This window comes from Mixophyes fleayi, chromosome 11, assembly GCF_038048845.1.
Source record: "Mixophyes fleayi isolate aMixFle1 chromosome 11, aMixFle1.hap1, whole genome shotgun sequence".
NCBI classification, from domain to species: Eukaryota; Metazoa; Chordata; class Amphibia; order Anura; family Limnodynastidae; genus Mixophyes; species Mixophyes fleayi.
The window spans coordinates 90233752-90255789 of NC_134412.1; the positions used below are offsets into that span (position 1 = coordinate 90233752).

Sequence of the window (22038 nt, forward strand, 5' to 3'; positions counted from 1 at the left end):
AATCACTTAAGAGGAGCATTGAGGAATACTTGGCCTCAGCAACATATCCCGGAACATAATACACAGAATTCCCCCAAAGTTTCTACCTGTATGTAACTTTACTGACATGGAGTGGTACCAATCTCATAGTATCTAGAGAATAGATTGACCACAGTCACATATCCAAGTATCTAAACACAGATATCCCTATCTCCCCTGTATCAGTCAGCTGTGAGTCCCTTAACTGAGACCAACAAAGTCATCTTTAATGTCACCCTTGTTCTGCCACTGAATGACGGTCAGTGATCAGCCCTGGGGAATTCTCAGAGTCGTACCGTCTGGTTGGTAATCAGGAACATATCCTGGCTTCAAAATAAAGACAGGGCAATTTGGAGTGGTAGAAGACTATCGGACCACTGCAGACACCACACAATTAAGTAACCCCCCCCCTTCCCCACCAGACTGCTATACAGGAGGACTAAGACGACATGGACAGCCGTGGAGATCCCTTTAGGCTACAGTCACCAACATCTCTCTTCTCTATTACTGCGGGAGCTTCAAAACTTTCCAGGGCAGAATTCTAATTCTATTTTGTAAACTTACCTTAATTTTAGGCCAGCAGAACAGAATTTTATTATTACTTGAAATATGCCAACACAGGAGGTTATTTATAAGACGTACTTTACTAAATAGGTGAATAAAAACCGTTACAGGTTCAAGGACATGTCAGCTTTACTTTTTCGTGGAATACAAATTGTATATCGGGTTTATGTAGTAGAGAATGATGAAAGTAGGTAGTAGAGGATGATGAAATTATCTTATACTAACTTTCCTCGGTCAAGAATATTTTCACAGGTTCCAGTGAATTTGAGGGTCTAAAAGAATTTGGGTTTTGTTTTGCATTCTTTCTTTTGAAAATGTGCATTTCAGATGACTGTGAAGAATTCAATGCTAAGATTTCATGCAATACCCAAAAAGTATATAAAAATCATAATATGTAAACAAACCCGCACTAAAGCACTGTGTGTCACGTTAATTTCAGTTATCAACAATCATAATTCTTCACAGCTACATCGTATTCGGCTACCCATCTAATTATTTCCTATGAATCTTGATTTGAAGCTGGGTAACAGTTGTCGTCCAGACGTTAAGTACAAGGCTCTGCGTTATACGGCCAGATTGTTCACGGTCGCCTCATCGTCCCTGCCACTGAAGAGCATGATTGGTGTGGCACAGTGCAATCTCTATATACAGTCCATCCCAACCCAAATTAATTCAATGTGGCTGGGAGTAGATAAACAAGTTGCTTGTGGTTGATTCAGCGCCCACCGTTAAGGATAGACTCATCGTTCACCGGTGACCCCTGAGAGTCTGTATCTAATGTACAGTTCATAGCCGACAGGCTCCACCGATACAATGCAAGTCACAACGGTCTCTACCAGAACGGACACCTACAAGGAAGAGGAAAGAAGGGATGAAACCTTTCTAAAATCATGTCAAACCCCACTGTTAATATATAGATTTGACCATTGCAAACTTACCATCCAATGTAACACTGACAGAGGTTCTCATGTGACGTGGCTTGTTTAATCAGGAGTTCTACCTGCGTGGCCACGTCTAGCGTTTCTTCATGTGAAAAGTCTCGACCTGAGAAGACAGAAGTTATTAAGGAATTGTCTTGCTAATGACTAAGGCATTACATGTGTGAAGGTTTTATTTAACCGCTTTCTGTGCCCTAGTGAATTTCATTGTTGAATTAGTGCAATCCCAGAAAGCTACCTCCAAAAATAATCCACTATTCTAGTACCAGCATTGCTAGATCCGTGTGTTCAAATCCAGTTAGGGTGCTTAGCCAAGTGGCATTTGTATGTTCACCCTGTGTTATCATGAGATTCCTCCTGGTGCTCTGGTTTCCTCCCATTGTCGAATAACTAGGAGGTTATTGGGCTTGTGACTAAGATTGGCCCTAGTGCATGCGAGTCTGTGCCTATGGTAGGGAATTTAGAGTGTAAGCTCAACTGGGACAGTTACTAATATGAATGAACATTCTGTAATTGTACAGTGCTGCATAATAGGTTGATACTATATAGATAATAATATGATCTAATAATGAAATTGGACAACATGGCTTTACTGTTCCTATATCATAGCAAACAACGGGGTAAGACGACGGGGTTAGTTTTCAGCTCCTGTCTGGCCGTGGCATTGCCCTGATTTACCTGTTAGTTTATCTCGCACCCTGTTGATAATCTGAATAGCTTTTTTATTCAAAGCTTCGGGCTGAACCAAACCATCACCGACTGCAAAAGAAACAGATGTTTTATTACAATACAGTAGGCACCATCAAAGGACATTCACTAAGAAACTTATGTCCTAAAACATAAAAAAATACAACATAACCTGTCAACATTTATGAAAATACACTGTTATCTTGCATATTTTCTAAACGAAGCCCTTTCATTTCCTTCATTATGAATATTATGAAGAGTCCCCCTGTTCTACTTCCTACAGGAGGAGACAGATTCTGAGGGGTGAAGTCAATTATGGAGAAGAGGAGGAGCTTCAATATATGTTTTATCCTGTCTCTATTGGTGACTGCTACAAGGTAACACACACGTGACAGTGAGGAGGATGGTTTACTTGTCCACCACTGCAGCAACTACACCCATGAGCACCATTTCGCTGCTCAACAAGACAGACAAGTACCCCAGCATGTTCCATAATCATTTTACACAGAGTATAAAGTCATTGTCATTTATATATAAAAGGGGTTCTCTGTTATTTATGTGTATATTAAAAGGGGGATGTTCACTTGTGAACACACTTTTGCTAAATCAATCTTACTTCTCATATATCGCAAATCTACAGATGGACTGAGCACTTCAGTGCTGGATAACTCATTCTAGGTAACGGGGAAGGGCTTTCTTGCTGTGTTGATTAAAAAGGAATTTTCTAAAGTTAATAATTGTATTTCTCTTTTGTGAAATAAAGCAGGCCGATAGCTGTTTAGCACGCTCTGTAACAAATGAAAGTGTTCATATCCATCTCTGCAATACAGCAGCCGTTGAACACAAGTTTTACTGAATCCTAGAAAAAAATAAATGGTACAATATACCCTAATTCAGAGTAATCGGTTTAATTTGATCTGGCTGTATGTATTAGGTGAGTATTAGCTTACATAAGTGTACAAATGCTTTGTATATTTATATTTTTTCACACAACCTGCGTGATAAATATCTCAGACTGCACGTGGCTTTAAGACTGGTACGAGTGGCAGAATATAGTAAAGCAGACTTTTCAGTTTAGTTGTAGCAACTTATCCACTTTCTGCATTTAAATCGGTGGCATGATACTTTACTGTCCTTCTAAAAATATAGTACCCTGGTCCCATCCCCAGAGGCCCCGTTCTCCTCTGTGTTGGGAGTACCAGAGAATAAATGGATCACCCACAAAGGAAGAATCGAAAGGCTGATGGGATTCTTCAACGTCATAATGGGAAAGTGATATAGCGACACGGCAGAGGGCGCAGTACACTACTCTGCACATAGGTGGCACCAATTCTTCCGTTTTACCCCTGCACAGATGAAGATTTTCCCAGCGACGAGGCCCAGACTGATCGGGGTAAGGGGGCCAGACAAAACATTACATCATTTATTTTAGATCTGTGGTTGTTAAAGTGCTCCTATTGCCCCACACAGTGCAGGCTGACATTTTGTGGGTGGAGCCAGTATCCCTAAGTGTGCAGCCAATCACATAACTAGTTAATGGTAACATCACTGTATGGGCGACATGCGCTGTTTAATGTTAGTTCAGAAAATTCTACATTAACTTCATGCAAACACTGCATATTCCCCAATAAATTTGCTGCCTTTGCACCAACAACGTATCTGGAGATTTCCTATTAAGTTAAGCTTTAGTGGGTCTGCGCTGAACTTACTGTATGTATGGATGGACTCCGGAACTGTACTTCCCGGCTTCTTATGCGCAGTCTCACCGAGCTCTACCGTCTCCAGCATTTCTGAGAAAAAGACCGCAGCTAAGTACAAATAATACAAGGCTTACTACAGAATGACTACAATACACTGCAGGTGTGTGGATAGTTACTGGGGAACATTACATGTTAGATCCAACACAAGAAGCCATGTGCTGTATACAGATGTTCTAGATTGGTTTAGTGATACAAAGATTCATTCTCAACATTACATCCCTATCATGGCCTGTAGTGTAATGTGTGGGGTTAACCTGTAGGTGTCACTAGTAGAGTACAAAGCAAGAATTGAAGCTTTTTTTTGTCTCTATAAATAGCAATCTCCACCAATCACGACAGTTTTCCCATTTAGCAGAGCTGTAGAAATTTACAGAAAATAACTTGTTTTCTCTTTCTTGCTGAGCGAAAAATACAGATGGGACCAACTGCACTGACCGTACAGGCCTATGAGAAACAGATTTAATTCTCCATTTCTTTATCTGTCAGTGCAATGTGTGGGGACATACAAAACTTGTCCTGCATAGCATAGAATGGGCAAAACTATGAGGCTCAATGATAAAGTCAATGGAAACCCAACAATACAATGGCTACATAAAAAGTCCATGGAGCACCATAAGACATTGTCATAGAAACCAATTGTAACAATAATAGTCCATGTTCTAGAAGGGATAATGGCTGGATCAGACCCTACTCACCTCTAGGTGCCGAGGTAAGGGCTGGATCAGACCCTACGCACCTCTAGGTGCCGAGGTAAGGGCTGGATCAGACCCTACGCACCTCTAGGTGCCAAGGTAAGGGCTGGATCAGACCCTACGCACCTCTAGGTGCCGATGTAAGGGCTGGATCAGACCCCACCCACCTCTAGGTGCCGAGGTAAGGGCTGGATCAGACCCTACGCACCTCTAGGTGCCGAGGTAAGGGCTGGATCAGACCCTACGCACCTCTAGGTGCCAAGGTAAGGGCTGGATCAGACCCTACGCACCTCTAGGTGCCGAGGTAAGGGCTGGATCAGACCCTACGCACCTCTAGGTGCCGAGGTAAGGGCTGGATCAGACCCTACGCACCTCTAGGTGCCGAGGTAAGGGCTGGATCAGACCCTACGCACCTCTAGGTGCCGAGGTAAGGGCTGGATCAGATCCCACGCACCTCTAGGTGCCGAGGTAAGGGCTAGATCAGACCCCATGCACCTCTAGGTGCCGAGGAAAGGGCTGGATCAGACCCCAGACACCTCTGGGTGCCGAGGAAAGGGCTGGATGAGACTGCAACACACCTCTAGGTGCCGAGGTAAGGGCTGGATCAGACCCCACCCACCTCTAGGTGCTGAGGTAAGGGCTGGATCAGACCCCACCCACCTCTAGGTGCCGAGGAAAGGGCTGGATGAGACCCCACCCACCTCTGGGAGCAGAGGAAAGGGCTGGATGAGACCCCACACACCTCTAGGTGCCAAGGTAAGGGCTGGATCAGACCCCACCCACCTCTAGGTGCCGAGGTAAGGGCTAGATCAGACCCCACACACCTCTAGGTGCCGAGGAAAGGGCTGGATCAGACCCCACCCACCTCTGGGAGCAGAGGAAAGGGCTGGATGAGACCCCACACACCTCTAGGTGCCGAGATAAGGGCTGGAACAGAATCCTGAGAGATGTAGATAGATCACTAACTATGTATAAAGTAAGAGCTTTAATTCTTGCTTTATCCTGCTTCCACTAGTGACCCCTACAGGTAAACCCTGCACGGCGCACCAACAGGTGGGGCCTGTATCACAGTGGGGGCAGACATTTTTGTGAGCAGAATCAATACCAATTAGAAAGCAGCCTATGAACTCTTTAACAGCACTGAAACAAAAATCACATTGTGCCTCAGCCCTTATTGATGCTACTAGTTCCTATTAACTAAACAGGGCGAATACTAGTTCATTATAAAAAAGTGATGAATGTCAAAATAAATTCAGGGGTACCAGGAAAACAAAAAACCAAATTCCTGAAATACGGTGAACATGTGTAGCTGAGATTCTAAATGAAGAATATTGTAACTGTAAATGGTTTTCAAACATACAGATTTATTCATGATTTATTAACATTTTGTGTGTCGTATGAAAGATGACTTGTGTGGTATATATGTGTCCGTAGACAGTGTCACAACCCCACGAAGCAGAGGAACCCTGATCTAAATGGTTTAAATAAAAGTCCCAACCAAAGAGAGAAGCAATTGTATCTGAAAAGAAGGTGCAACGCTAAACTAAAACTTGTTTCTATCAGGTTATACAATTTTAATGCATTTGGCTTTTATGCAAAAAGATATCCAGGAAAAATTTTGAAAACGGATACAAAAGCCCAGTGCGCCCAAATGTCTGATTACAGTAAATCTTCCTGTGCATCAGTATTCAGAAACACCACTCACTATAACCAACCTCCTATTATAGTATACACTATGTCATTCCACATTATTACAAATATAGATTTGAAACCAAATTACTTGAAACGATTTAGAAAACATTTTTTTCCTTCTCACCCCTCCCATCCTCCCTTTATTTGTTGAGGTTTATGTAAAACTTTAATACTGGCGATAAAAACGATGATCAAAAATACAAAATAGATATTTCGGTGGATGACATTTAATGGGAAACTCTTAAGTTTACAGTATGGAAACAAAACCATTATTTTCCTTTTACTGCCCACTGGCGCAACGTTGTTAAAATGTGTTTTGAGTTCTCTTTTAAGCCATAACTTGCAGAAATTGGGAAATTACGTTCTGAAATTTTGGCGGCAGCCCCGAGTGATCCTATTACAGGACACTGAGAACACGCGTGTTGTTTATACAAGGATCAGGGCTGTATACACATCACGGTAAAAAAACAATGCCATCGAAGCAGGAGGTGTTTATAGCTTCTCCTAAATGATACCAGCTATGTGTACGCTGTACTAAGATCAGAAACCATAGGCGTGACCGGTACATTCTAATTCAGCCAATATATACTACTAGTTACACTGCATCTACCATCCCATATTAACCCATGTTAATGTCTAAAAATAATTAGAATACAAATTTATCAAGAGAACATTATTGTAAGCAAACAACTTTTGCCATCTCTTTTCATTCTTTTACCCAACACTGTAGAGCAAGTGTCCATGTTTCTATCTTAAAGACTAGAATGCCTGCTTCGTCTGTTTCCTTACTCTTATTTGATTACCACAACACAGGCAGGAAATATTCCCCAACTGCAAAACTTTTATTACTCTGAAAAACATTTACCTTTATCAGCCAAGGATGCCCCTACCTGCAGCTAAGTTCATGGCTTCGCAGATCGTTTTAGACCAAACTGTCAGCAAGTGGCAGTGTGTATGGGCCAACACCTGATGGCGCATCACCTAATTACAGTCAGGACGGACGGGATATATGATGGGTTCGGATGACCAAGATTTGACAGATTGTGCCATTTGTACCCTATTGGATCTAGGCGTTCGGCCAGATCTTTTAGATATGACGGTAAACATGTCTGACAGAGATCGGTACACTTGCCAGTCAGGCCAAAATGCTCTTTGTATTAGCGCCTTACGGGCTAAACGTGTTGGAGAGCTGCAGCATTGCTCAAGTAACAGTAGTCTTACTGCCAATGCTGCTGTAGGGAACAGGGAAGGGAAGGGGGGCTTGAAAGTCCAGACTGCTACTTTTTCTAACTGAATTCCAGCTGTAATCTTCAGCTCACAAGTAGATTGGTTAGAAAATGCATAAGCTTATTTTCCCAATAGAAGACAGCAAAAAAAGTCAATAGATTGCAAATCATCTTGTCACTTTAGGGATGTGATATTGTTTTGTTTGTTTTTTAAAAGTTTGGGACCAATCAGAAGTCTGCACCACAATAGCAAACAAAGTCCACCGGGAGCAAAACAATCTGTCATGACTGTTATATAGGTGTCTGTGTTTCCTGTATTACCCCAGCTACTGTCTGCATTGGGAGACACATAACACAGGAAGGGTCAGGGAGCCCACACACACAGGGAGACAAACTACCGCTGAACCAGACACCAGGCTTCAGCCTGAGACGCTCCTCTGCATTACTTCCAAGTTGTTCAGCAACACAAATTGCCCCCGCCCCCCCCCCCTCACCCAATAGCAGCTGATCACTGGATGAGGATTAGCCTGAAGTGTTAATTGTGGATACTCTTTTATAGGACTAGCGTTAAGGAAACAGAGGCTCCAGGGTCGTTGGAACGTTCTGATTAAACTCACCCACAGACTGTCCGGCTGAGTAGGAGTCTGTCCGTGTACGAGAGCGTTTGTTGGCTTTTATATTGGCTGTAAAAAGATTATCATTGGAGAGGGTGATGAGAGGCTACGTGAGGATTTATACAGAAGCGCATCTGCTTTTATTCCCCCTACTTTCAGCATGGAGCCGTCTGAGGGAACTAACCAAGAATAGTTATTATCTGCAAAAAAATTAGCAAACAAGCGCATGGGCAGCTTGAAGGCGCCATCTCAAAATATTGTACTGATCGATAAAGTTACAATGCATTAATAATAATAAAAAACCCTAGACATCCCGTTTAGTTTCAATCTCCCACTTGCTACGGATGTAGTGTGTTAGTACATGCAAATGCTCTAATTATTAATCAGGGCAGGCTTAGGAATCTTGTGGTTCTCTAGATGTGGTCACTACGTTCCCAGCATGCAGTGCAAATATACGGCTTGCAAAGCATGCTGGGGAATGTAGTTCCACCACAGCTAGAGACCCACAGGGTAAGTCTGATTTGTTATCTTAATGCATGCTATGTTTAAATGGATCACATGTAAAGGGTTCAAAACACAATGTAATTCTATACTAATGTTTATTGTGAGGCTGCTCTATATATTGATCTGTAGGTACCTAATGTGTAGAGTCCTGTCCAGTTGTGACTGTGGACCAAACATGCAGTTCCCGATAGCACCTGCAATACACCTGAACCGCTCAAGACCCAAACTCAAACCTGCGGCCAATGGGACTAGGTAAAAATCGTCAATGGTTCACTTGCTTATTTAGGCATCAGCAAGAAAAGGTGTAAATTAAGAGAGTAATTCTGTTCATCTGATCAGCCCTGCCATGGTCCGGTAAAAAAATAAACCCCCTGAATGCTGGATTTCACCACCTGTTGTTTTCTAAAAGTACACAGGAGAGCTGTTTATTAAGCAGCATTAATACAGAGCATTGCAGCAAAGAGAGAGGGGGTCGTAGCAGAGATATTAGAGACAGCTGTTCTGAACCCTGGCTGGAAATCTCTTACTTTGTTTGTCACCAGCCTATGAGTATTTAACATGTAGGACTGCACAAATGTGTGCGATTGTAAAGTGTTCGGAAAAACAATGTACAGAGGAAACTTGCTATGGTTTGATAGCAAATTCTTAAGTATTTCACTAAATCAGCAACGATGGCTAGAAGCCATCGCTAGACCGAGGGGTGCACGACATATGGCCTGCGGGTCGCTATAGGCCTCTCCATAAGTAGTTTACTGGGCCGGTGGACCAAGCCGTGAGTAACAAGTTAAAGCAGAGGTGCCGGCTGCCATCACTCCTACTGTCGCTGCCTCTCTATAATCACTAGGAGTTCTAAACATTCATCACAAGTAAATGCCCCCAGGTCCTGTGTAGGTCCCCGCATCCCAAGTATCTACATGATGTTTCTCGTGCAATATATGGCCTGCAATTAAGAGAATATATATATATATATATCTCTATCTATCTGCTGCAACTGGGGGACGGATCTCTTTTTAGACACTTTTATTGTTCTTTTATTCATCTGCAATTCTATCAATTAAATGTTGTCCATTTATAACACAAACACCACAAAAGCATCTTGTTGGAGTTTTAATGTAAAAAAACAAAAAAAACAAAACGTTGGCAACCTACATCGTGTGGAATATATTTTACAATCTTTGTAAGCGTTGTGCCACCAGCACGCAGTCACCACCTTCACAGAGCCATGTACCCCTTTTTAGACCCTGGTCCTGACTACGGACATGGAACTAGGTTAGTAGCCACATGGCTATTACCAAGCTGCAGGTACACAGAAGAGCAACCTACAGCTATTCTAAAATGTTTGATATCAGAATTCCTGGTTGCATAAAAAGTAAAATATTACCCCCAAAGCCCCAGCTGTAGGCAAAACCATCGCTATTACCCAGAAGCCTTAACTGTCAGAAAACATTGTGTTCATGTGTAGATTAGTCAGTAAACAAGGATAAAATTATTTGAGGCAACTCAATTTTCTGAGCCCTATTAGAGGTTATTACGCAGAAGCTCAGGCTACATGCAATAAATAAATTATTACACAAAGGCCCTAGATAAATAGGTTATGTCCCAAAAGCCATGGCTACAGGCAATAACCAGGGCATTATCCACAAGTCATGGCTAGAGGAATAAATCGGTTATTTCCCAGAAGACAGGCAAATAAGTTACCCAGAATTCCTGACTGTAGCTCAGAAAGGATTAATAGTGTTAATAAGAGGACTCGGCACACCCCTGCAGTACTCACTATCCATAAGCCTCCAGTTGAGAAGGGGATCATACACAAAGGCTTCCAGCACAGCCATAACGCTGTCCTTGTGTTCCCGCAACACCTCCATGACGGTATGGCACGTGATGCGGTAGTTTCCATCGAGGCCAGTGACCTGTGGACGGCACGTGGCGATATAAGAGTGCAACGAATGTATGGGTCCGTTACATGCACGTATATGCAGCTATACTCACCTCCATTGCATTGGTCAGCATTCTGGTTAGACGGAATGGGATCTTTTCAGGAAACTTCTCCCTGGTCATGGCCACCTTAAAAAATAACAGTAAGTCAACTAAATGCGGCTTTAGTACAGTCTTATTGGTACTAGAGAAAAAGCATTTGGAGAAGTGATCAACTGGGATTACCACTGCTGCATCAGCAGGTCACATGGTACAGTCTGGGGCAACACATGCACATGAAGATAGAAGATACACAGGATCTTCAGTAGATCAACACATCTCCTAACATGTTATGTCTCCTCGGTGGTGTTTACTCAGATCCATCCACATGTTTGCTCCAAGCTGCTCACTACAGACCATCTGCTTTAGGTTAAACCTTTGGTTGTGTAGATGATATTATTAACTAGTGTTTAGTCATAATCAGATTTAAGTAAAATAGTTTTATCCAAGGACATGTAATCAGTAAACTATGAGAGCTTGTAATGACCCCATTACATCACTGTTCACAAATCCCTAACATGTATGTCTGACACTGCCGAGACAATGATGTCATTGAATGTTTAGGATAGACGTGTGTACATAGCAGGGAGCCAGGAGTCTCAGAACATCCTACACAGACACGTGCAGTTAACCCAGTGACTGCAACGTCTCCTGTACCGGCAGTGCTAATTACACACAGATCTAGTGACCGCTTCTAATGATCTTCTGGCTTATTCTACAGCAATAACCAGGAACCATCTGTCCCTCTATATACGTCTTTGTAAAAGGCCTCTAAGGGTCAGTGTCTCTGTCTTATAGTTTATTCAAAATCCTTTTTGGTAATTTACCATGACTTCTCTGAGATGGAAATGTAAACACTAAACATTTGGTGTAGCAGGTAAGGGATTACCTCGAAACAGTCCCCAAAGTCAATGTGTAGGATTTTCCCGCTGAGCCGATCCAGCATCAGGTTAGAAGGGTGTCTGTATAAAAAAAGAGGACAATAGATTATCTGACAATGCCGATATTAAGAATGCACAATACTTCTCCTACAGATCAACATCTTCGTGTCTCCGTCCATCTACTTAATATTCCATTTACCTACTAGCTGCAGTCCAACCTCCGCCCACCAACCACAGTCCAACCCCCGCCCACCAACCCCCAGGTATCACAACCCATTTCTTAAATTTCAGACAACTATCTTAATCACCAATAGCCTGTTGATCAAAATGTCCCACCTATCGCCATTTATATCCCAAATACAGCAACTTACCTGTCGCTTCCTAGTAATTATACCACATACCCGTTAGCGCCTATCTCCCATGTTACACCAGCTGCCTCTGCCCATATCACACCTTTGGCTGGCATGTCGTTTCTCATATATCCCAGCAACCTTCTACAACCCATCTTCCATATATCTACCACATACCTGTCACCCAGACCTAGGATGTAGCCCACCATAGACATCACAGCCAAAGAACGGGTATAATTTGTTCTCCTGTCAAACCAGACCTGAAATAATGGGAGAAAGGGGGATATAAAACACAAATCTGAAAATAATAAAACAAAGGATTTTGTTAACCCCATAATGAACCATCAGAGTTACGGAGAGTTTGGAGTAATTCCCCAGCAACAACCTGCAAACAGTCACCTCATATATTAAGACGTAGCCAGCATTTCCCAGAAGTCACTTCTTCAGAACAAGAGTTACTTATTAGCCCAATCACAGAAGTCAGAGGCAAGAGTGTCTTACCTCCGAGCTGGGACTTTTTAGCCAAAGTAGTTTGGCCAGGTCATCCCCGGCAGTGTTATTCACAGCATGTTCAAACACCTCCACCTTCTGCATGAGGGTGAGATGATCATAATCCGGAGCCATCTGCAACCAAGAGGGAAGGATTACATCTTTGTAGTTTAACGTTTAATGTTTAGCCTATAATGTTTTTTTTTTTTTTAGGTTACCCTCAGCATGATGCGATGCTCGATGTTCAGCAGGATCTTCTTCTTCTCCCGATAGTCTCGGATTAGGGCGTGCAGCGTGTCACAATGAGGCACCCACCCAATCAGCCCCGAGTTGGTGGACAGAGGTATAACGGCGTACCTCTGGATACTATCGCGACAAAACAACATACATTCGTTACCTTTTATTCACCTGTACAAATGAAACGCGTCGGAGGTTCCGAGAGCGTTACCTGAGGTTTTTACGCAGAGATGCTGGGTCATTGGCCAAGAGAGTGTTTACTAGTCCAAAAAGCTGCATCACCCTCTCGTCCTGACGAAGGTCCTCGTGTCCCTTCAGCAGGAACATGAACTCGTGCCCGTTGCTTCCTGAAAGAGTAACAGGAACTTTGAAGTAACCCGGATCAAAGCTAATTTTAGTCCCAAAGCCAAATGAGGAGAGATCACACACCCATTAGTGTTAGCTTCCGAGGCCTCTGTTTGGAGGTGATGACCTGAAGAGAAGGAGCGATGGATTGGATGCGTATTATTGGTTGATTGGGGTCATATGTTCCTGGCACAGCCAATTCCAAGTCTCTGCACATTAGAAGTTTGGGAGAAACGTACTGAAGTTCCAAGGAGGTAAGCTGAAACAGAAACACAGAAAACATTATAATCAAAATAGATACTACCGCTTCTGCGAGATGAGAAGTTGGAAAAAGAAAAATGAAGGTCGGCAGCTCCACCAATTCACCTGAGGCAGCTGTTTGGAGATACGTCTGAAGACGTGGTAATACAGATCCCACGCCTGTGTCAGATCCTTCACATTTCCAGATTTCATGTACTTTCGACACCAGTCCTGGGCTTCCATCAGGTCTCTACCATAGGCCTTCAGGGCAAGAAGGAATAATGTTCCGATGAGGGCAAAGAGGGGGAGGCAGAGAAAACAGCAGGAGTAAAAGATCAGACAAGTTAGAGCACAATTAATCCAAAAGTCAGAGTAAGAAAGTTTCCAGCAATCGTTAGATGTCACTTATCAATCAGACGTTAATCCCAGGTGATAAGTTCACATGCCAGCAACGTGGAGGAATGAAAGAACATACCTGATTAAAAGAAGTTTCCTTTAGAGTCTGAGGTCCCCTCTCCATCATGGCATGAAGAGGATCCAGCACAGCAAACATGCCTTTCACGTTCCTCTCTCCGAAATATAGGCGGGATGCTTCCTCCAGACCCTCGTGCCACATCTCATGCCATAGGATGGCCACTCGGATCAGCTCCTCGCTCACCTAGCACAGGAAGAACCAGACATAACATTAAGAGCAGAACGCCTACATCAGAGGGGGAAATGATCGGATTATAAGTAGGGGTTGTTTGCTGCTGCTTGTTCAGTGTTCGGAATTAGTTTTGTTATGATGAGTCAAAGGGAGTCTCCACCTACACATAAGATATAGTAAGAAAGGACTACATTCCTCATGTGATCTTTCCAGGCTCCTGACAGCTGTAACAGTGGAGCACGGTGGTTGTTTAGCTGGCTACAATCTTACTTTTATCATGTATTTGTTTCCTGTCTCCCTTTACACGGGGCATCAATACCACCACCCAAGCCACAGACAGATTTATGTTCCCCTGCCCCAAGCATGAAGCCTAAACATGTCTCAGATATGGGATCATCGTGTTTTTTTCAGCACAAGTAGATCTATAAAAGTACTTTTCATAGTATGTTCCTTTAAAATGAAACAATGACCAGCGCATATTATCCAGTAATATCTAGGGAGGCACCTAACCCAAACTCTAATTTGCAGAAAAAATAAAAAAAAGCAACTAAATGATAACATTTTATATATATATGAACTAATATCTGACTCATGCACTAAAAAAATTGGGACACGTGCTAATTAAAATTGCAATTTTTGGCCAACTGTACCAATAAAATGACCAATGTCCGTTTTCCATCTTCCTTTATAATACTGTCGTTTTTCTCATCTGTTTTGAGAAAGACTTTAGTGCTCCGCAGCTCTCTGTAGTAAGGAGCATTGTCCAGCTGTGTCTGATGTTATGGTACAAGGAAGAATTTAAACAATACCGTAGCCACTTAGCTAATGGATGGAAAGAGATATTTTGGAATGCTCCCCTTTAAATGCACCCCGTGTATAATGGACACCTGATGTGGTCACGTACCATCATAGCTTGCTGTACTAGCGTGTTGCTGTGTTCACACATGTTCTTCAGGATCTTGTTTGCTGCACTGTGACGTGCGGTGGTTGTCGATTTGGAGGCCACGGTGAGGGGGTAAATCAGAGCCTGTGGGACGGAAGCACCAGATCATATAAAAGCTGTCCACACGTGCTGCACAGGACAAAAGGTCACGCGTGCACTCCTTCCTCTAAACTAATGAGCCATAGTCAGGGGAAGGAATTATAATCAACAAGGTTCCGTGGGGACAATTACCCAGCTAGATATTGCACACAGGAATGGAAGATTGGGATAAGCCACAAATCAGAGCAATACACTAAAAAAAACAGTTCCAAACCATAGAGGAGAAACAAATGCAATTAAGATGAAAGCAGTGAACACTTCCATTACCTGGGACTCTAGTCCAGGCCTGGCCAACCTGTGGCTCTCCAGGTGTTCTGGAACTACAAGCCCCAGCATCCTTTGCCAGTAGTTAGCTTGACAGCTTAACAGGTTGGCCAGGCCTGACCTCAACATTATCTCCTGAAGGCCGCATTACAGTATTCTCTGTTTTGTGATTGAGCTCCAATGTTTGTGCCTGGTCCTTTCTTGGTTACTACACTGTTGTTACTTACATCTCCGCCAACTATCACATGACATTTCCACACAATGTTAAAGGCATTATCTGTCTATAAGCTTTATTTTCATACTGTGCTACTATCTAGAGTAGCAGATTTAGTAATAGCCACTAATCATACTTGACATACAACCACTGTAGGCTCTGCACAGAGAGTCTGGGGAAGAAGGCACCTGGGAATTCCATCAAAGGTTATTAGACAACTTACAACCAGGACTTGGGAGACACCAGGGTAGGGTCGCAGTTATAAGGTAAGCATGGTTTCTCCTACTATCATAACCTACTCTTCAGTTTGCACACAAGTAAGGGAAACATGCAGGGAGGGAGCTGAAATAGGTGTAGTGGGGGGTGAACCGTCCTACCACCCTTTACACTCACGATATCCATCCAGCAACCGTTCTGCTAATTTGTCCATGGAGAGCCCCAGGCCCCGCCATAATGAACGTTACCAGACGCACAACAAAATACCAATCTTCTTGCTAAGCTCTCCAGATTGCCTCCAAGTATACACAACGTTTTATCAACAGCAATCTGCGCGGCCTTCCATGGAAATCTCAGCCCTATTGTTCTTTGTCCTTTGTTTTAATTCTCTCTTCCAGTAATGAGAGTCAGTGATCGTAATTCCAGAAAAGGGGTTTATAAAATAAAAACAGACGGTCCTTATCTGTCTCGCTGTTCCCGAGCGTTACAAAGGATTCTTATAACTACAAACACTTCATTCCTGCAGCATGTGCTGCCCGTGAAGGAAAATATCCAATTTCATTGTAAATTCCAGGGCTGATTTGCTGTCACCCATCCCAGTGAAAGTGCATTCCGGTCTGACTCCCCGTGATAACCAGGCTTCACCTGCCAACGACCAACTCAACCCGGTGATTATTACCAATATTACCAGCACCCACTCTATAGGCAGCGGAGAGCTATCATTAAAGGATAACTTAAAGAGGGGGGGATTCCACCTTCAGGTGACTTTAACAGCCTGTACCTACCCTTCTGCAACATGTACTTTACTTTCCTGTCACTTCTGTGCTTCTAAGCCAAGTATTCATATCATTAGTTTTTATTTTCATTGTTGTGGGATACAATGTGATCTCTGGATCACAATAGCATCCATTGCAGACTATACAGAAAAATGGTCGTGTTTTTGGGGTCAATGGAAATAAACTGATGATACAAAACAGGACTAAAAAGCACAGGTGGAAGTCAGGAAGAAAAAAGGAATGATCCAGTAACACTTATAATACATTAAATACAAGCAATTAAAATGAATATATGTTAGTAAGGGGCTCTGAAGGAGGATAATCCCTTTATCATGTCATTTATTCATGAGGGTACATAAGGGTTCCACAGCGCCGTACATATGGGGGATATTGAACAAAAAACAAAATTACAAAGATACAAAACGACAATTAAACACATCAAAATTTACATAATTACAGCCCACAGAATGCCTTAATTATGTAAAAAACACTAGAAGACGACCCTGCTTGTCAGCACTTACAACCTGTAACATTGTACAAACATTAGATTGTATTAACCTTTTAAAGCCATGGTTCTTTAAAATCTTTACAGCTCAACCTATTCCTTCTCCCTGATGCTTCTGCAGAACTAAATAGTTGCCCTTCAAGGGGGTTTGCATATGGTTTTTGACGGTATCCAAAATCCTTGATTACTCCACAATAAAGGCAACACAAAAGTACTATTGTGAGGTATATAGATCCTTTACTTACCTGGGGGTGATATCGTCCAATATCTGTGAGCAGTTGGTGGATCAACCGGCCAACAAGAGGCCTGGGAGTATCTATTCTTGCGATGAGCTGCGGAATCACCTACGAACATTAAAAAACAAACTATTAAAAATCTTTATTCGTCCTCTTTATAAAGGAAAATGTTCCTAAATTAGCTGCTCTCAAACAGAGGATATTTTATCTTCCCTCCCAAACAGAAGAGGGTAAGCACGATTGCTTGATTGCTGATGACAAACATCCAGTCAGGTCCCCCTATTGCATAGGCACCATCACTATATCCACGATTGTATCGCCACGGTTACATGATTCTACAGTCATATATTGTCAGCTCAGCTGGGTGACCGGTGTACGGTAGGTAGGAACTGTATAAGGCAACTGAATGTAGCAGGGTTACTGAGACATCACTGTCCCTGTGTATGAATCCACACAATACATTTCCACAGAGCTGTCAGTCAGACGCTGTCTGCTCAGAGAAGCTCCTCCCTACTATCATGGCAACCTGCTGCTGAGAAGAGAGCGCGCATGACGAACAAAGTGTTTAACATAAGATGTAATACACCACTGCCGGCTCAGTGCGCTTTGCCGTTGCTATGGTTGAGCGGGTGCCCCAGAATAGACCCAAATTTTTTTTTCCCATAAATAAGGAAACTATTAGAGAAGAAGCTGCCCCTGGCAGCTACATAAACAGCCCTGCTCCTGCAGGTACTAAAAGAAACCGATTTGCCAACAGCCAATTTCACCGACCTCTATACCCCCGTGGTACTCCAGTGTAGGATGATAAAGAAATAATATTTAATACACAGTCTTTGGTAGACATTAAATTTCAAACAGTGGTTTAATTTGCTCTTTAAGTTGCAATGTTTTGCAGAAAATTAAAAATGAATGATTTAATGGAAAACACAATAAAAGATATGGAGCAATCAGCAAAATATTTTTACAAAGAGAAAGCAGCAAAAATAAACAAAGCACCTTTGAAAACTACTCCTAACACAACTAAAGATATGTGGGTAACATGAGAGCCGTTCCCTCTGTGACCAACACTAAGCGTTATTTAGCGTCACTGTGAAATGTCCTCACCTGCAGCCAGGTGTCTATCTGAATGGTTTTGATCCCTTCAACAAGAGCTTCATTCACATCCGACCAGTGACCGTAGTCGAACCAAAGAGTGAGAACTCTGCAAGTAAAAGAACGGTCATCTCATCTATGTATTCTCATAACCAGACAGACGTCTCTATGGTGGCTTATCAAAACAAAGAACATTTCTGAAAAGGGGGGGGGGGGGCTACTTATATAATCCATGATTGTCTATTTTATTTGTAGTTAAGAAAATGCTTTAGAGTTGGGCTCTTTATTTGACATTGCAGAATATTTAGGGTTTATCAACGGTAATCGGGAGTCCGCTCGGATTGCGTGACGTAAGACAATAACTATATACACAGATATATACACACACAGTCCGCGACCATCCTTTGTATGCAGGTATCTTAACATCTCCCAAGTAACTATAGAAAAAATTCCAAATCTCTCAGGAATCTGCTCCCTCTCCTAAATGGTGTCTCTCTCTGGCGTTGCAGTCTGTTATAACTACACCAAGCACGGAGCTGATCTGCCTCCGGCGTCCATCATATCCTCTTTTTTATCCAGGAAATGGTTGTGTCCTTACCTGCCGCCCTCTGATATCCCAGGGTGGGGGAACAAGACGCTGCCCAAGAGGAAATTGTGCGGGGTACGGAGACAGGGAAAGGAGCGCACGTGCTGCAGGCAGCCAGAGGGGACCTCTTACCTTAAGGTATCCTGCAGGTTGTTTCCACGGGATAGAGAGATGGAGCGGAAAAATCCCTGCACAGCTGGCACTGTGTATTGTAGAAGCGTGTGCGAGATGTCCTGTATGCAAATCACAAGGTCACATGAGATCACTCAGCCACAGAACGTAAGACATGATCTGTCACCTAAAGCACTACTCAAAGACCGAAATAAATAGACAAATCGGTTACTAATGTATCTCCACTTCTAACGCTCGTACACACGGGGTTCTCCTTAAACCTGTTGTACGTTCACCTTGTGGCGAATGCAGCTCAACAGGCAGCGCAGATAAAGATGTGTGAACTCTATGTAGACACTAGTGTGAAACGTGAACGCTGCACGGCACAAGGAGGCAGAGGGGACACACTTCACCCGTTTGTCCAGAGGGCACTCGGAGCCCTTGTGTGCATCACTGGACACTTCCTACATAGGAATCAATGAGCTCTATTTGCAGTGGCGCTTGAGTTTGGTGAACGCAGCGCAGAGACAAAGTGCCACGTGTATAGAGGAAGAGGCACAGTGTACGACACCTTACAATATTACCTGTTACCTGCATGCAGTCTATCAATGGAGCCTTTGTGATATCACTATGTCTTACTGAATTGATTGGCTACATTCTCATGAATATTGGTTGAGACCAATAAAAGGGCTGCCCCTACCCTGTGTAGACAGGTTAATTTGTTTCACCTGGAGAAAAGGGGTTAATTCGCTCAGACAGACACATGGTTTGTCCTTGGGTACATAAGCCAATGTTGGCTTCCATTCATTCTCCTCTTGCATCGCATACCTCCGGTGGCTTCTTCTGTACAGGAGAGGGCACAGGACTGTTTTCCGTGCTCTCTCCTTCACTCTCACTCTCGCTGCCCTCAGTGTTGGCACTGGCATTGCTCGGGTGACGGACCTTCTTCTCTTCCCGCGGGTGGATTTGATGCTTGAAATGTAGCACGGCCTCAAAGTTCATGACAGCCCAGGCATGCCAGGCCTGCGGGGAAGACAGCGGCGTTAGCGAATCAGGAGCCCGTCAATACTTATTTGGTAATGGTTTCGGAAGACTCAGCTGAAGCAACCGAGATGCATTCCCCACGGCACAAAGCAACTTACCTTGTACCAGTTGTGGTCGTGCTCTGTCGCGGCATTGTAATATTCTAACACGTTGGGGATGGTGCACTCATTGATGCCTTGCAAGTTCAGCTGCCATTCCCCAAGCTTCAGAAAACACCTGAAAAGCAATGTGGAGATTAGGTCCGACGCCATACAACACACAAACCTCGACAATCCTTTAATGACTACTTAGCCCAATGTACTGGACATCGGCCAAAAGCGCTGTGCCACAGAGCAGCCGGCAACAAGGCGGCAAGCTGCTGACCTGGCCATGAGTTTTTGCAGCTCCTGCTTGCGCTGCGGGTCATCCGCCAGGTGCTGCGTCTGCAGCTGCACGTTGTTCACAAACTTCTGCATGTGCTGGAACGCCTCTATCTGCGTCGCACGAGGGGCATGTTGGAAGAAGAGAGAGAAATTCAAATGGACAAAGTAGAAAATAAAGGGCAAGGGTTAGCGGCCAAAGGCAGCAGGAACGAGAAATACAGAAACACTTGAGGGAAGCAGAAGGTCTTTGGGGGCAAATATGAAAGAGTTAAATAAGGGGCTTGGGCAGCAGATATGAAAAGGGATAAGGAATTTGGGGGGTGGGGGCGGCACATATGGATTTTGAAGCAGACAAGATGCATGCAGAGAATTCCAATCAGTCCACTGAAGGAGAAAGAGGAATGGAGGAGCAGAGGGATGCGTTATACAGAAACATAGGAATTCAGGGGTCTGCAATGCATGACACCGTGCTATTAGGCCTCATTTCACCAAATCTGGAACGGATGAATCCATTTTCAAAAAACTTCCATGTATCGATATAATAAAAAGGAGCTAAAACCATAACAAACCTGAATGTGCAAACAGAACCCACAGACAGTTCCCTCCCTCCCCCTGTATCTGCTTTTCTCGTTGCACGCGATGTCCCGGCTGCGTGATGGCACGGCTCCCAGACTGCTAAGGAAAACAGCACTGTCCGGAACTCTTGAGTCACTGTCAGCCTGTGTGTGATCTCCGTTGTGCACACAGCATGGATGTACGGTTAGTACCTTTCGTGTGCTCTTCCACATGTACTTCATGTAGGCGTAAGTCACTTGCGGGTGTGCCGTAGGTAAGGGCTGGTCGCTCTCCAGCGCTGGATCCACGCCCAGCAACATCACCAGCGTCTTGTGAGACAGAGCCTGCGGAGCAGAAGAAGGGGACGCTGTTATGTGCTGCGTCGGTAGACTGTCTACACCTAAATCGTGCCTAAATAGTTCAGAGGGAAAACACGTCATACCTTTCCTTCAATGTCAGAAAAACAAACATTCAGCGGCATCTCTTTGCACGCTACCGTATTTCTGTGAAAGTTAATCTCACCAATCAAATTACTGACTTGGATCAATCTATATGCTTCACAGTTAACAATATAAGATTCTCTTTTAACTGGCTACATACATAACTCTTTTTTCAAATATATCTATCTTATCTAATATATCTATCTAAAAAGATAGATAAGATAGATATATAAGATAGATATACAAGATAAGATATATAAGATAAGATAGATATATAAGATAGATTAGAAAGATAGATTATTATTAATTTTTATTTATAGGGCGCCACAAGGTGTCCGTGGCGCCGTACAGGGACAAAAACGAATTACAATACAAGGTGAGACAGCACAGTAACTCGGTAAGCTCAATGCACAGCTAGTGAGGGCGGGGGGAGTATCCGCAAATGACGGGGCCCAAAAGGAGGGCGCGGAAGACAGGGAGACCCCCAATGGGGGAGGAGGACCCTCGAGGAGGAGGGCAAAGTAGCTGGAGAGCAGAGTTAGAAGTGGTGGAAACAGGAGGAGAGATGGCCCTGCTCAGAGGAGCGTACAATCTAAGGGGAGGGGTGGACAGACGGAGAAACGCAGGGGAGAGAGGGAGAGTAGAGGGACGGAGGCATGGAAGAGGAAAGAAGAGGGAGAGGCAGAGGATAAGGTAGGTAGTTAAGTGGGAGACTGGAAGACTAAGAAAAAGGTGGGT

General features: G+C 43.5%; 1 protein-coding gene across 8 annotated transcripts in view; it reads right to left on the bottom strand.

Annotated features, from left to right (window-relative positions):
• Positions 1 to 643: 643 nt before the first annotated feature.
• The window catches only part of MTOR (mechanistic target of rapamycin kinase), an 84726-nt gene continuing 63331 nt past the window's right edge, over positions 644 to 22038 (bottom strand). For 3 of the 8 annotated variants that reach the window (XM_075190201.1, XM_075190200.1, XM_075190199.1), the window contains exons 38-60: positions 21073 to 21204; positions 20307 to 20416; positions 20042 to 20159; positions 19728 to 19922; positions 18921 to 19021; positions 18215 to 18311; positions 17120 to 17218; positions 14762 to 14884; positions 13687 to 13869; positions 13338 to 13472; positions 13056 to 13230; positions 12838 to 12973; positions 12608 to 12755; positions 12402 to 12524; positions 12078 to 12160; positions 11559 to 11631; positions 10685 to 10759; positions 10470 to 10605; positions 8195 to 8260; positions 3917 to 3997; positions 2199 to 2279; positions 1521 to 1626; positions 644 to 1430 (exon numbers count right to left, since the gene is read on the bottom strand). In XM_075190201.1, coding sequence (XP_075046302.1) covers positions 1415 to 1430; positions 1521 to 1626; positions 2199 to 2279; positions 3917 to 3997; positions 8195 to 8260; positions 10470 to 10605; positions 10685 to 10759; positions 11559 to 11631; positions 12078 to 12160; positions 12402 to 12524; positions 12608 to 12755; positions 12838 to 12973; positions 13056 to 13230; positions 13338 to 13472; positions 13687 to 13869; positions 14762 to 14884; positions 17120 to 17218; positions 18215 to 18311; positions 18921 to 19021; positions 19728 to 19922; positions 20042 to 20159; positions 20307 to 20416; positions 21073 to 21204 — 2592 coding nt within the window. In that variant the 3' untranslated portion in view covers positions 644 to 1414. Of the gene's footprint in view, positions 1431 to 1520; positions 1627 to 2198; positions 2280 to 3916; positions 3998 to 8194; positions 8261 to 10469; positions 10606 to 10684; positions 10760 to 11558; positions 11632 to 12077; positions 12161 to 12401; positions 12525 to 12607; positions 12756 to 12837; positions 12974 to 13055; positions 13231 to 13337; positions 13473 to 13686; positions 13870 to 14761; positions 14885 to 17119; positions 17219 to 18214; positions 18312 to 18920; positions 19022 to 19727; positions 19923 to 20041; positions 20160 to 20306; positions 20434 to 20874; positions 21205 to 22038 lie in introns of all 8 variants that reach the window. The other 5 variants (XM_075190195.1, XM_075190196.1, XM_075190194.1 and 2 more) reach the window with 3 other exon arrangements.